The 16,227-nt window shown below is 37.3% G+C and overlaps 1 protein-coding gene across 11 annotated transcripts in view; it reads right to left on the reverse strand.

Moving 5' to 3' along the window:
- Positions 1-16,227, reverse strand: part of csnk1g2b (casein kinase 1, gamma 2b) — a 46,855-nt gene that overhangs the window by 20,923 nt on the left and 9,705 nt on the right. For all 11 annotated transcript variants that reach the window (XM_028445644.1, XM_028445641.1, XM_028445639.1 and 8 more), the window contains exon 3: positions 360-429. In XM_028445644.1, the coding sequence (XP_028301445.1) occupies positions 360-429 (70 nt within the window). The remainder of the gene's footprint in view (positions 1-359; positions 430-16,227) is intronic.

The raw sequence follows: 16,227 nt of genomic DNA on the forward strand, positions 1-16,227 counted from the left end.
ACTACGAAATCTTGCGATATGCCAAATATTATGTCCAGCAAGTGTAGCAAAAACAGATAGCCATGTCAAATCTTGCACTGGGGAGTTCTCACGCCATTCCAGCACATGCTTTTGGAGAAATATACCAATAGTTGACCCAATTAATCATATTAAGTATGTCTGGCACAATTTCGGGAAGTGTATCAGCCCGTAATGGTATCTATGAAACGGAAACAGGTAAAGAGATGCGGAAATGACAAGGTAATGGGTAAACTCTGAAACAGAATACCTGTGATTCTAAAAAGGTAAGGCATGAATTTGATCCAATTTCTCTGCTGGTATAAATCATATTTAAGTCATGTTCACGCCACCTTTCTTACCTGAGTTTCCCAACTGTTTGTAAAATCTATATTCCAAATGAAGCTGCGGCGCTCTGGACTTTATAGGTTCCTGAAAGACAGAGAAAAAGTAAAGAAGGAACAGTGTTAGCAAAACAATGTTTACAAATAAGTACACTCAAACAGATGAAATGGTGAATATTGAGTTGTTTTTTTATTTTATTTTATTAAGCAGAAGATGGTAAAACTACAGAAGCAAAGCTCCAAGGTAATAGGAGAATAGCTGTTTGTGTCTGCCCATAACTCAAATACCAACAGTGCAGTGTTTTACTTGTAATACCTAAAGGTCCTTTAATTAAGCCTCGGGTCAGACCTGTTGGGATGTGAGAGGATGAAGGGGGTATTCCAGCTGGCGTACTGCAAGCTTTTGTGATGACCTGGCTGGTAATCAACCCCTCAGGACATATTGTTCATTATATCGCAGGCTCGAGCATTACAACCTAAAATGTAATCTGATTAACACCACTCCCATCATGTCAAAGGCTTTATAGATAAACAAAAGGAGGATAGGACAAACACAGAGACACAATGTAATTCCTTTGCCTAATCTAAAAGAGCAGCCGGGGCTGTGAAACCCATGTGGTTTACCAACACATACTGCCCTGCTATATCAGAGTGAGACCAATAAAATGTGCCTGTCTTCATCCCTTTCATTTGTGCTACTATTTCATATAAATTATAGATTGTGACAGATAGTGCATACACCATAACTCCTTAATCTGTGCTCTGAATGAGAGAAAATGTCATAGGTTTTTTCCCTCATGTGCATCTCCTTCCAAAACACTTCTATGCTGTTATATAAACTGAGGGCTGAGAGGCTGTTAAGCTCCTACGTCCACTCCATTAGGTTTTTATGAAATCAGAAGCCTATTCTCCTCTGTTGCTCTTCTGGTATGTAGGAGTATATACACCAAATCTGAGCCAAATTCAGCACAGTAGGGAGAAACTTTCCTTCATTTTGAGATGATTGTTCTTAAAATATGACACTTTGAAGGGTCTTTTCTCATAAGGGCTGGATATAGTTAAAAAAAAAAACATTGTCTAGATGTCTTGTATTGTCATTGTTTTGCTGAATAAACCCATGAGAATCTTAAGGTGAATGGAAGTCAATGATAGTAGTAACAATATAATTAATTTTTCATTGGACCCAACAAGTATCAAATGAGGAGTAGAAGCCTCTGTTAGCTCTGTAATGGACTGGCAACCTGTTCAGGGAGTATATCTAGTCTCCAGTAAAGCTGGAGGAGCTCCCGCACCCTCATCGGGAGAAACAACTGACAGAAACTTTAAAGGGGACATATCATGCTAAATCCACTTTTTTAGCCCTTAAAATGCATTTTGTTGCATATTTAGTGTTTAGAAGTACAGAAAAGTTCAAATTAGTCTCTTCAGGTGCTCCATTGATATCTTTATATTCTGTTTTGGTCATATTTTTCAATCTGTTTCGATTTTTTTATTCTCTATCATGTTTTTTGAACAATGATGTCACAGTATTTGCAGCGGAACTGCCAAATTAGGACATCGACTCCAGGCCCAACACTTCGAGCAATCCGCCATTTTTATTTCTCACTTTTATTTTGTAGTCCAAGCGCAAGAATGCCGAAGTTACGAGAAGATAAGTCAAAATGTTCGGTTGTTGGATGTAGTAACCCACACGGTTCATTACATCCATACACAACACAACAACAACACACAAAACGTTCACATACGACCTCTCCCCCAGCATCAGAACCTTTCAAAGTGCCTGGTTGAGTTTTATTTTTACGGAAATGTACCCATCTGTGGGTAAGGTCATTTTTGTGTGCGCGAAGCACTTCAAGGATGACTGCTTCAGCAACCTCCGCCAGTATAAAGAAGGATTTGCCGAAAGACTTTGTCTGATTGAGGGTTCAATTCCTTCTATCTGTGGAGACGACGAACAGAGCACTTCGGTAAGCTGTAAATAACGCTAAAAAGTGTGATGATAAGACGTCCCATTGTTTTGTTAGCATTAGCAGTTGCACCGTCTTTATATGTTAGTGCTGTGTGCTCGTTTTAGATCCTTGACGATATGGCCAACGTGATTTAATTTAAGTCTAAAGTGTTCATTAGTCATTTCATTTTGCCGTTTTTGTCTCCGAAAAGACTGCATTAAAATGCATTACGTGACGCTAGCTTGGCGCTAGCTTTAGCTCGGCGCTTGTGTTAGCTCACTTTTTAGGGTTCTGCAGGTTCATCATCTTCATTTTTCATCCGCTCCGCCGGTCCGACTCTGGCTCGAGCATGTAAGGCTGGATGGACAAGTCTTCCGTGTTACATTTTGTAAATAACATGTGAATAAAAAATTTCTGCGCCGTTAGGTAATCGTATCTCTTCTTTCAAACTACAAAAATGGCCGAACAGGGTGGAGTTGAACCGACTGTCACCTCTGCAACCTGGAGAGGGGACGGGGTATGAAGTGTCTCATTTGCATTTAAAGAGGCCGCACCAATGGTGCTCTCAGAAGCACATCAGAAAAAGGGTAGAAAAGTGGCCTGTGGAGCTATAATAATGAGGAATTCAGACCCAAGCATTGCAGTTCTGCTTTATATAGACCACAACTGTATGATTTATATGTAAAAAGGAAGGATTTAAAGGCATGATATGTCTCCTTTAAGAAAAGCTTACATAAATAAAAAGATAATCTTCAGTGTGGGTCTTGGAATCAAACACTTTCCACGTTAAACACTAACTTTAACATGCAAAAAGTCTGAATTTATCTAAACTAGAGGTGGGACTTTGTAATTTTTGTATCTTGGTTAATATAAATTAATCTCAACAATATTCGACACGAGAAGCAACGTTTTTCAACTTCAAATTAATTTTGGTAACGACTGAATGAAAACAATAATGAGCTTAAACAACAAAATTGTTTTCTTTTTAATCACTGAGTGCTAAAATAATGTGCAATTTGAATAAAGAATATTATGATTACATTGTTCATAAAGCACAAACCTACATTTAAGTAAGCTATGTTCATAGTTTTCAGGATTCTTTGTAAACTTTTGTTTTTGTGTATTAAAATAAAACAGCACTTAGTACAGAACATTACAGAGAAGAGGATTGGTGTGTAAAAGAAGTGTTTGGAACGCAAAAAAAAGCGATCAACTGTGTTAATTTTTTTAGTGCGTTATTGTTCTGTAAGTAATTAATCACAATTAACAAACACGTAAAGTCCCAGTCCTACTCTAAACATGTCTTTAAAAATCTGGACCAGATCAAATAAAACCATAGAAATTATCCCCCAATCAAAATGTTAACTTTCTACATTTTATCATCCGAGTTTCGCTAAATATTTCAAAAGTCACGCATGCTTGATATCGTAAAATGTTATGAATACTTGGTGTTTAAAAACAAATCTAGCATCATGTTACTAATGTGATCAACGTGTGAGAGTAGAAACTGAGAGTGGAAGGCAGGAGGCAATAGGAGGAGTAACGGCCTGTGGGAGGATAACACGTGACTGCTTTGGGAGGTGGAACGCTGACCTGCTGAAACGCCACCCACCACCCACATGAACAAAACAAGGAGGGTATCTCCCACAAGTCACCAGGTTGAGGAAGGGAGGGAAGGAGAATATTAGAAATATATAAAAAGTAAAAAAAAAAAAAAAAAAAAAAAAAAAGCAGATGGCAGCAAACCAAGAGACCCTTTAAAAAGAGCTTACAATAGAAAACAAGAAGCTTATGGCAGCTTTATGTACTTAAGAGTCATCTCCATTCCCAGCAGATGGGCTAAGCTATGGCTGCGTAAATAACCAGGGTCAAGCTACACATGTCTGATGTAACATCTCAGCAGATGAGGAGGATTTTTTTTTACTCAGCTTCTGCACATAAAGTGGCATGTTTCCTGTGATATTTACATGTGCATGATAGGGGTATCCTTCACAAAAACAATAATCCTGAGAATTCCAACTGTTTATCAAAAGCCAATTCTTGAAAAGTAAGTCACATCTGTGGGATGAATTGATTTTACTTTAATAACACCTAGAAATCTATCTGGCATTTCTCCAATAGAAGAAGTTGTGGCTCTACTCTGAGTGGTATGATGTAGTGGAGCTGAATTTGGATCTGGCCTGTGTCCAGGGCAGCTGACCCACAGGCCAGAAGAGCTCTTCCCTGTCTGACCTGCTGCTAAAGTAACCTCTCCACCTCAGCTGTTCCTTACACTGATACAGTATACAGTCCCCTCCAAAAGTATTGGAACGGCAAGGTCAATTCCTTTGTTTTTGTTGTATACTGAAGACATTTGGGTTTCAGATCAATACATGAATACGAGACAAAGGTTCAGAATTCCAGCTTTTATTTCATGGTATTTACATCTAGATGTGTTAAACAACTCAGGACAGAGCACCTTTTGTTTGCACCCACCCACTTTTCAAGTGAGCAAAAGTATTGGAACATGTGACTGATTAATGTTTCTAGTTGCTCACGTGTTGCCTTTTAGATTGATTACACATTAATTGAACATTAGATAGTTCTTGTTTCTGGCTTTGGGTTTTACCAGTGAAAACTATATTTGATGTTTAGCAAACATGAAGTCCTGTGAGCCCTCTTTGGGAGAAAAGCAAACCAGTTTGAAGCTGAGAGAAAAGAAAAAATCGATCAGAACTATTACACAAACATTGGGCATAGCCAATACAACAATTTGGAATGTCCTGAAAAAGAAAGAAACTACTGGTTTACTGAGCAACAGACATCAAACAGGTCGGCCAAGGGTATAAACCGCAGTGGATGATAGAAACATTGTGCTTCTGTACACCAGAATTCCAGGCATTTTTACTGAAAACTAATGTTTGGATAAGGTGGTTTCCTTCCACTGCCACTCAGTCCAATTTGAGAATTTTAGAAAGAAAATTTCACACAATATTATGAAACAAATAATCAATGGTGACTGAAACATGTAAAAACCCAATTCCCCAGCTCATCAGTGGTATTAGTCTTAGTGCACCATGAAAATTCAGTGAACAAAACCCTAAATAATATCCTTTATACTTTTTCGATCATTTTTTCTATTCATATTTCAATTCGTATATAGCCTCTATTATTGTATTGTTTATTTTATCTCCATTGCAATATTTTTCAGGTGTCTCTTGGGTATTCTGTGTGTTGCCTTCTATTGTCTGTTTTTTTCTTGCACTTTATCTGAGTTGTAATGACAGTAAATTGCGAGATCCGTAAAGCTATTGTACTCTAAATAATCAGGGCGATTTTAGCTGCCACAAATTAATCTACACTACTCAAAATACAGGTTACACAAGTTTGCTTGATTCATCAGTGGCTTTACAGTCCTTATGTTGACAGTGTCACTAATTAAAGTACCTTACATTTATTTAGTGGCGTTTAGCTTTTCTTGAAACGTATTTTACAGAATATGTCCTGCGTTCTGTTCTTATTTCATAGATTGACATATATATATATATATATATATGGTATAAATGGCAGATAGTATAGATACATAATTATCGGCTTTCTAAAATCCCCAATATCGGCCCTAAAATTCCCATCTCAGTCGGGCTTTACTTTAGATAACAAGTTAATTATGTTTATCTTATTCTAATGAATAGAAAAGGTTAAAAAAAGGGGGCTTATTATGACAGTCCTTCTCATAAATGCCTATGACAATAAGATTTAACTGTAAACATAAGTCTAACACAGACAATGTCAACTTAGCAATTTTGATTTGAAGTGTTTGTCCTCAACAGGTTATACAGGCTTTGAAATACATGTAAATAAAATGGACAAAAATGTGAACTAATGTTATGTTTTAGTATTATTCCTCCAACCTGCCTGATATTAGTCAACTTTAAATTACAATACCAAATGTGCAGGTGAAATAATAAAATAATAAAAGGTTAATCTGCACTGATAAAATGCTTACAGATTAGTTGACAAACATTGACAGCTATCAAACACGATGGTCAAATCCTGTCACTACAACAGGCCGGGTGGTGGGGGATGAAATGTTACATGCCATTTCAAGGAGTAAAACACTCGAAGCCTGGAAAATATGTGATTATATCACCAGGGATTAGGTGCTGGTTACTACATTTTAACCTACAGCACACTCCAAAGACTTCTGTGTACTGAGCGAGGCCATCAGCACAACATCTCTTCCTGGGATTAACCAACTCTGCATCTGATGTCATCTGGGCTAAATCTGATTTTTAATACAGCGGAGGGGGAAAAAAAAAGGAAAAAAATCAGCTGTTGGAAATCAGTGACTTGATGACCTTGGTGACTGGATGGACTGACAGCCAACAAGGGAGTGGGATAAAGCATGCTCGAAATTATACATCTAATCATATAAAAAGAAAAAGCAATGGTAAACAAAGGACATACATTAACGCTTGACAGCAGATAATACATGATTAAAGCATAGTGCCGCACAGTCAAAACTTTACATCAACGAATGCAAAACGAATGAAACAGAAAGCTGATCCTGTAAATGTTTCTTCTTTTTCTAATTTGTAGGCTGTGTTATGTTCTGAAAGTTAAACATCAGAGTTCAGTTCTGGTTTCTGAGCCCCTCGCTGATTGAGTTTGACACACCTGAACAACACTGGAAACTCACAATTTCCAGCCATTCTCACAACTTTAGCAACTGTTCCTCTCCTCACTCGCATTATGAAGGTGGTTTTAACATCAAACTTAGTATGAAGTCCTACAGCTAAGATGGAAACAAGAAACTGCCCTTTGACCCCGACTAACTGGATAGTGCATTTCCAAACCAATCTGAAACCGTATCAGACAGCTGCATGAACGATGTAACGTTTCATATAAACAAACATCTGAGGGTTTTATTATTCATCCGAGAAGCTGGTGAGACATTTAGAGTGTGCACATGCATGCTTATGTGTGCCAACTTTGGAGGAATGAATACTGCACTATGCATAATACCAAGAATAGACGCCAACCTTTGCCTGACCCATGAACTATTTCACAATAGGCGACCAACAGTGCGATTCATGGGCAGCGGTAAGTCATATGTCAACATCATCTGTCTACTTGTAGAAACCCTTCGGTGACACTGACTGATCGATGTTCAAAACTAATGTGGATGGCCAAAGAGCCTCTTTCAGAGGCTTTGTGATCACAGGGACTTGTGGTTGGGAGGTGGTGTTGGAAAGCAGCAGCTGGGTGATGTCCAACACTCTCCTGTTTCAGCCCAGATTTAACACACCCAGAGAGAGCCATCAGCAGACTGAGACAAAAACTCTTGAAACTCCTGGAGGAAGAGGCACTAGGGCACATAAACAGTCCATTTTGGCCTTCGAAGAAATTATGGATTTTTTCTTAGGGCCTCTGATTTTATTTGATTTTCCTTGAAAACGAATGGAATTCAAATGAAGCTGAAGGTAATGATAAGGAGCAGTCACCGAGTTGCTCACCTAATATGTAGGGTCAAAAAACATAACTTTAAACCCAAAATGAATAAAGGCTGTATGAAAGTACAGTGTTATTCTATCTGTACCATTATGTCAAAATAAGTGGCCAATCCAAACTGGTTAAAAAAATAATAATTAAAAAAAAAAAAGTTAACCATCGCATCAGTCTTCCTTGCAGTTCTGACAGACTGTCAGTGTCTGTAAGCATGTCCAGTACACAGTACCAGACATTTGAAATCTGAATCAATCTGCTGAGAAGAAGCTTCCGTCTCTCACTTCACTTGTTAAGAGGTGTGTAATACGCAGGGCTATGAAGAAAATTGGAGCAGCCTTCACTACTATTCAGCATGTACAATAACAAAATATTTGGATTCTTCAAAACTGGTAGAACAAGATGAAAATAAATCCAACTACCTTCAGGCGCAATGCAAATTTTCTAAAAATACAACCTCTCAAAAACAGACCTGAACCAAGTCAAAGTGGCTTTTAGATGTTTTCAAATTACTATCATTTGATTTTGGTCAAGGTACAATTTCTCTGGTTAACTACATAATTAACTGCTGTAAACAAAGTTCTGTTGGTCACAAAAATTATTGTAAAGCACAGGAAACTACTTGTAGCGATTTAGAAAATGCAAAGAAATACAGCAAAAAAGTAAATCAGTATCAACTCCAGTGTTTTTCAAGCTTTCACAAGCCAAACAAACCTTATGTTAGGCCTGGGACAATAACAAATTTTGCTGCAACAACATATTGTCCCACAAATTATTGCCACAAACTATATTATTCCCAACATTTTTTTTTAGACCAAATTAACCTCCAATGTCAAAATATTTAAAAATGATGCACTATTTAAAATGCAATGAACCTATTTCTAATGTGTATTTTTTTGTAATTGGTCAAGAACTTTTAAATATCCTGAATAAAACAAACAGAAAAACAAACACATAAAATGGACTCGGCCTTTGTAGAAAATGAATATCACTAGAAAAAAAATTACAACCAAAATCAATAAAACAGACCCCGTCTTAGTTAAAAAAGAAACGCTCAAAGTTTTATAGACTAAAGACGAATAAATGAAATGGCTTATCAAGTCTCGACAAACAAACTTGCAGGTTCGACTGCCAATCCAGTTAAGATTTGTAACCCCATTCACACAATGTCATCATTATATTTCCTTGTTGTTCCTTTTTGAAAATCTTACAACAAAGCAGTGGACTGCTGGCCAATTGACATCAACTATTTGTAGCTTTGTTTCAGAGCTGGGCGACATGAACCAAAACTCATATCTCAATATTTCTTCTCAAATGGCGATAAACGATATGATTCTCCATAATTTAAATTATGTATGACCAGAAAGACAATTCTGCATCTAATTTGCTGATGCAAAATACCACACATGGTCATTTTTTTTATATTAACAAATGGCTGTAAAGTATGTGACACTTTTGGCATTTCCTCCTATAAGGACAGCACGTGTGAGTGATTCTGTAGTGTAGCTTGTTTGGTGGAAGGTCTGGGTCTAACTGTGCTTTTTATGCTGTTCTGAAAAACAAGTATATCAATGTAGGCAATAATGTAATTTATGAACACTCAATATGTCTTGAATATCAATATATTGCCCAGCCCTACTTTGTTTACACGAAGGCCATTTTAAAACGAGGGAAAAACATGCATATTCCCTCGAGGCTAAAAAATGTATCGAGTCCCTTTTCATTGCATGAGCAATTAATAGATTTAATGATTATCGTCCCAGTCCTACCTTATGCACACAAAAATCCTGTCTTACACCATCCACATTGAAGCCGTCCATTAATTTATTAGTAAATTTGTTAAAAGGTAGGCTTTCAGTTACTGCCGACAGTCTTAAAAATTAAATTTATTTAGTCTCATTATGTAATTCAGAAAGCCAAAGCCACCAAGGGAAGAAAGTAAATTTTGAAAATGTCACTTTAATTCCCACCAAAGATGCTGATGGAGCATTTGTGCCTTCACGGTGCTCTGACAGCTGCCTCGTGGTCCAAACTGCTGAGTTGGACTGCAACAGGATCTGCTTGTCATGCATCAGTGAGAGGCAGATAGATCTGGATAGCACCTTTTAGAACCCTTTTCAAATGTGCTGTACAAATGAGGCATTTCTTTTTAATATTCCTTTTGTCACGACCGACCAGCGTTGCGAGCGGCTTTTCTCGTGGAACGCACCACATTCACTCTCTGCCTGTACAAGAGTGACTCAACCAAAACAGAACATAAATCGCTTTATCTGCCCACCACTCAAACACAACATCTTATAAATGTTGGCCTGATATGTAACAACTTCATTACAACTGGATAAAAACAGGAGTGAAGCTGAAACCCAACATAGAATGAATGCTTGTATTTTCTTGCTCACTCAGATTTTAGGACTGCAATTATTCCTGAGAAATACATCTGTGTTTCATTATGCTAACAAGTTGCAAGTTAGCTGACGGTGTGCCGCTTGGTTCCAGAAATGGAAAAAAAAGAGATGTAAGAAGATAATTAACAAGGTCATGGAGAATGGTCAAAGTAGTGTAATTTGACATTAGAAAAGCAAACTAGTAAGGTAGAAGAATTGTACTGGTATAGTATCAAGTTTAACCAGTTTGTTTTTGTTTGTTGCTAAAAATGATCATACGTTAACTGAGAAACAAAACAGTTGTGAGAGACCATATGAGTTTTGGGAGACGTACTGTGATAATTATCATATGACTGATATGAGCCCACTTAATGTATGAGTCAAGATAAACATTCTATTTTATGTTGTGCATTGTTTAAATGTCAGTGCTAAATAAAGAGTCATTTTTATTTGATTTATTCTTTGAAGCATTCATATTAATGTATACAATTGCAATGTTTTAATTTTAGTTAGGTTAGTACTCAATCATATGCAGAAATGGGACTTAAAATGCATCATAATTTATTTCAGTTTTCGCCTTGGTTTTGTCATTTTCAGTTTCGGCCAAGAATTTTCATTTCGGTGCATCCCTATATAGTAAATATAAAATACATATTTAATGGAATAGTCTACTTTTTTCAAGTTGTATCAGCCACACTTGTAACAGACAAGATCTATGGAATTAATCTTATTACTCTGCTGATGACAATCATGGACGACGCAATATGATTTTCTTTTACATTTTTTTTTTAAAACAGCCTGCAATCTAGTGCTGCACGATGTCGGGAAATTTTTGCGATTGCGATTATGGTAAACAATATTGCGATTTGATAAGCTGTGTAACTAACGTACGGATCACCTAACTTAAAACACACAAGTATAATTAAATACATATAAAAGCTTTTACCGTACCGTTTTCTACTTATTTTCCCCTGAAAAAGAAAGTGCAAAGACAATAGTAATGCAACATTACTGTAAACTTAAGGTATTTCTATATAACAAACAAAACATTGTACAGTACTGTCAAAAAATAGTCATTTCTGCACAATGCAGACAGAAACAGGGGGCCAGGATCACTTTTAGTCGACGGAAGTAACAACTGTTTCCTGCAGACTGAACATAAGTTTGTTCCAGATTTTACATTGTAATAATACCATAATACCAGGCAATAGTCAGTCATTTCTTTGCCATAAAAAAAATCAAATACTGTGAGTAATTGCAGGTGGAGGGTTATCAAGAAGCCCTGTCAGTATTAAACACTGCTCTGCGTGTGCATAGCTGCTGTACATTGCACACTAGGTCTCTGTTCTCTTGAGGGTCGCAGCACTGTACAATAAGTGCCAACACCAACATTCAAGTAGTACTTTCCAGTGCTAGGCAAATAGGATAGTCAATCAACCCATTTATACATAGACATCAACATTTAAGCGCTTCCCAGCAACCAAATAATCACTTGTAATACTAGAGTTAGAGGCCATTTGTCTTCTAATACTTGCCATTTTAAACCAACCACCATGTTGTAAGTTTTTGCCTCAAAAACAAATCTTTATGGAAAAATGACAACACCTTATGCTCATGCAGTTTCAACTCAAACAAAAAGTGTCAATCCTAATTTAATAAAAAATAATTACAATAACCTCTGCTAGAACCAGGAGAAGTTGAGTGTCCCACTAAATCCTGGCCTTTTATGATGTAAAACCTATTAGTAATCAGGGATGCACCGAATATTCGGTAACCGAATATTCCAACAAAAAAAGCCACATTCGGCCTTTGGTTTAGTGAGTTAAAAGCAAGGTCGAATAGTAGCGTGTGACGCAATGACGCAATAAACAACGTGCAGTGATTTTGAGTAGAAAAAGTGTGTGCGTTGCTGCAGAACCAGCAGCAGCTCTTCCTTTCCGCGCACAAACACAGCCAGACTCTCTCCTTTCCGCTCTCCGTCGTCCGTCGCCACGTAAAAGTTGAAAGTCGTCCAATTCCACAACTGAGTCCGTTGTTAGCGCTGTGAGCCACAAATCTGTAAACATCTCCATTGTTTCCTCCTCAGTTTACAAACAATGTCGGGTCTCAGTGCATAGACTGGCGTAGCATTAGCACGGAGTGCTAACAGCTGATGTGTGTAAATAATGGCCGTGACTCCCAACACAATCGGCAGCAGAAAAAGTAGTGCCGTTTGGGCGTCCAGTCTGCATTTACATATATGGCAATAAAGTATAATATATATTCTATAACAAACCGCAGTGTTTGTTTTAGCTGTTAGATAGTTGGAGAGGGAGGAGCTCACATTCTAGGAGGCGTTTGGAGCTGACTTTACAAAATGTGGAATAACGAGGGAGGAAACAGAACTTTTTCAACTTTGTCCCTCTGAATGAGCCTAAAGGGATGTATATCATTGTAGCAAAACCATTATAAAGTGATTTTTTTCATCATACCTCCCCTTTAATGCACTTTAGTTTTTTGGGTGGGGAATGCATGTTTTGTTTTATTTGAAGGGCTAATATAAATGAAAAACTTTGTTGTGCTTTTTTGAAAAGCAAAGGCTACTGGAATATTTAAAAATGTCAGAAAATTCAATAAACATTTACTTTCTTTAAAAAACATGTCTAAAATGTATTCTAGGCTATTTATGCACTATTAAAAAACTTAACCGCATTCGATATTTGGCCAAGCGTTTATATTTTATTCGGCTTCGGCCACAAATTTTCATTTCGATGCATCCCTACTAGTAATATGACATTTTTGAATGCAAAGACTCTCCCATTCTGGAAAGAAACAACATTTTAAGTTATACAAAACCACAAAAGTTAAAGTTCTACCATTGAAACCTGCTTTCAGAGTCTGGGGCTTGGTTAAAAGATAATGGTTTGGTTTGGAACCACTTCTGTTATTAACCTGAACCCCCATCACTCTGGTAATCGGTAACATATATTCAGTGCTAAACTAATACTTTGCCCTCAGAGAGCAAACCACAATGTTGGTGTAACCCTTGGATAAAAATGTGTATGAGTCCTAAATGCAGTTGATGCATTGGCTGCAGTCAATTTGCCAAACCACATTAAGATTTCCAAGTTCACTGCTGTTTCTTTAAGACACTGGGATTCTCCTCTCCGGAGCAGAGCCAGCAGTGTACTTACAGCAACATCTATACCTCCCGCCTCCTTCACACAGACGTTTGTCAGTGTGAGAAATCATCGAGCTGAACCAGAGACTGAACCACTGTGTAGCGTCATGGCCTGCCAACAAAGACAACCTTTCAGCGTGCACTAGTTTCCCCATTCCGCTTTTGCTGCAACATTTGCAGCAGTTCTCCTTTGCACGCTTGGCAGAAGATGTTGTCCAATGCCCAACCGATCAAACAATGCTGTCATTTGCGTGTGTCAGTATGGAGCAGGGTGACACTGCAGTGGCATTCACCTTTGTTTGAGGTCCAACTAAATGTCCCAAAATCACAGAACACAAACAGATAAAAGATCACAGCTGAAGCCTAAGTACTGGTAATCACATTTAAATGCTATCCCTTTAAAGGAGTTAACTAGGTCAAACCAATCCGATTACGATTTCTACCTAATTAAGTATAGCTTAATTTCTTTAAGGATGGGAATATCTCATGTTCAGCCTGAGAAAAAAGTAAAAGTTGAGACACTTCTTCAGAGCTTAAAAACAACATGATTACAATCAATGAAAACATGTGGTACAAGTGCCATTATCATAGCATTTATAATGAGCTCAAACGAACAGTTGGATTGTGTTTTGCATAATTTGACCACATTTAATGCACATGTTAAAATACTAATGTTTTGCAGCCATGTATATACCAAAATAATACTGTAATAAGTTAAATGTACAGACCTGATTTTATTTTTAATAACTCTACAATCAAACATTGAAAAACTGTGCTGCAGCTTAACTGCTAGATTTTATACTTATAGCTAAGCTACCTCTAAATAACAAGCAACAGAACAGAGGAAGGAGCTCAACAGGGGCCTGTGTTAGTAGGGGTCGGAGATAACAGGAGTGTAACTTGTAGTGTGTAAGAAGAGCTCAACAACAGCCTGCTGTAAGGAAACAGAAGCGCACCCCCCCCAACAGGCTGTAACATTCTATGGATAACACGCCCACCACATCTACCACCCGAGAGCAGAAACATGTGGACAGACCAACTGTGTAAGAGTTAACTTGGAAAACCAACATGGCAGTAGTTCACCCAGCATTGAGTAACTATGGAAAACTAAGAAAACTAAATTATCTAAAAATCTACCATGAAAAAAATAATAACAATAAAATTTAGCACCATAAAGACATTTCCAAGCAAAAATAATAAAAAATTACATGTGAAATATACAATCTAAAATGAATCCCTTGTCATCTGGAGTTCTCACGATCTGGCTAGTTATTAAGTGGGTGTTGTCAGGCTTGATGACACCTTTAGCACACTTCCTCTTCTCCCATTTATACATACAGATAAATACATGGTCTGGTGGGCCACAATATTCATGTTGCAGTGTTATGGTCTTATTGCCAGATCCAGATATAGCTGGACACCAATGGGATAAAAATACCCAAACAGATGGGAGGGTTCAAGGGGAAAGGGGCAGAGACAGCAAGCAATTAAAGATTTCAGGCGAGAGGAGAGCTACAATTACAGCCATTTGCTAACCTCTGCCTTCAGTGTGGTGAGGAGAACGTCCTAAAATGCTCAATGAAGCTTTCCTTGGAGACAGAAATTTGGATAGATGAACGCATGTGGGCCAGAGTGTCTGTTGTGGTGGCGGCGATGACGCAGGGCACCCTTAATTCTGTTCAGAGCATTTAACTACACACTCATTTAGATCATACTTCTGTTAAACCACACAAAGATCAATGCACAACAAGTAGAAAAGCTACGGTGGCTAAAGTCACGGAGAAGGCAGACTAATGGCTTTGAAAGCTTCTTGGCTGGTCTGGCAAGCAGCTCTCCAAGAGTCCTTTGCCATTAAAAAAAGCAGATTAAAAAGATGTTAACAAATCATTAATAACATAGATTTAGATTCACTGTAAAGAGGTGTGTGTTGGGAGAAAACATTCTATTCAGATATGGTTAATGAACATATGCAGTAGCCACTATTTACAAGTGGAACATACTGTATCTGACTCATTAACTGGAAATAAGAACGAGCGATGGGAAAAGAGGCTGAGATAGTTTCTATGTTTACTTCCTGTGTCTTTCTGAGGTCAAACAATCAACTGTTGATAGCGTGCAGTCTCAGCAGTGTCCCAGTCGTGTTGTGGCTTTTTATCTCAGACCAACTAAAATGTGCAGACTCTACGAATGACTACAGAAAGCAGAAATTTGTGACAAACGTAAAACATTTTCTGTGGGGAAAAAAATCTGTATAGCTATGCATCAAATGATGCATCATCATACATAAAGCTTAATTATTCATCCACTAAATGTAGGGTGTTCCAATCCAATATTGATATCAGTTCATTAACAACAAAATGAATTAATAAAAGAGTACTGGATTATATTCTGCATTTAAAACCGCCAATATTTTATTTATTTAGAGTGTTCTATTTTATTTTTCTTTCCCAATTGTGGAATAATCTTATGTTTAAGGTTAAAATTAGGGGTGTTGAAAAAAAATCGATTCTGCGATATATTGCGATATTACGTCGCGCCATTCTCGGATCAATTCAAAATGCACCCATATCAATTTTTTGCACGTTGACCAGCTTGTGTTTTTTCAAAAAAATCTAAAAAGAAAGTACTAACTTTCTGCATTTATTTGTTGTTCTAGGCATATACCTCAGTTAACTTGCACTAAAGTCAACGTTGGTTTAAAAGCCACAGGCAGATTGTATGTTATTTTTTTATTTTGGCACATGACATATTAAAGCCAATGTATTGAGTGTAAAATATGCCATTAAAATATATTTCATACATAATGTTCTCATGAAGGTTTACACATTTACAGTTTAGTTGTTTCTTAAGTCATATATTAAAAAAAAAAAAAAAAAAATTCGCAATAATCGCCTCATACTTTAATATCG

Source organism: Gouania willdenowi, chromosome 4 (assembly GCF_900634775.1).
Source record: "Gouania willdenowi chromosome 4, fGouWil2.1, whole genome shotgun sequence".
Taxonomy (NCBI): Eukaryota; Metazoa; Chordata; class Actinopteri; order Blenniiformes; family Gobiesocidae; genus Gouania; species Gouania willdenowi.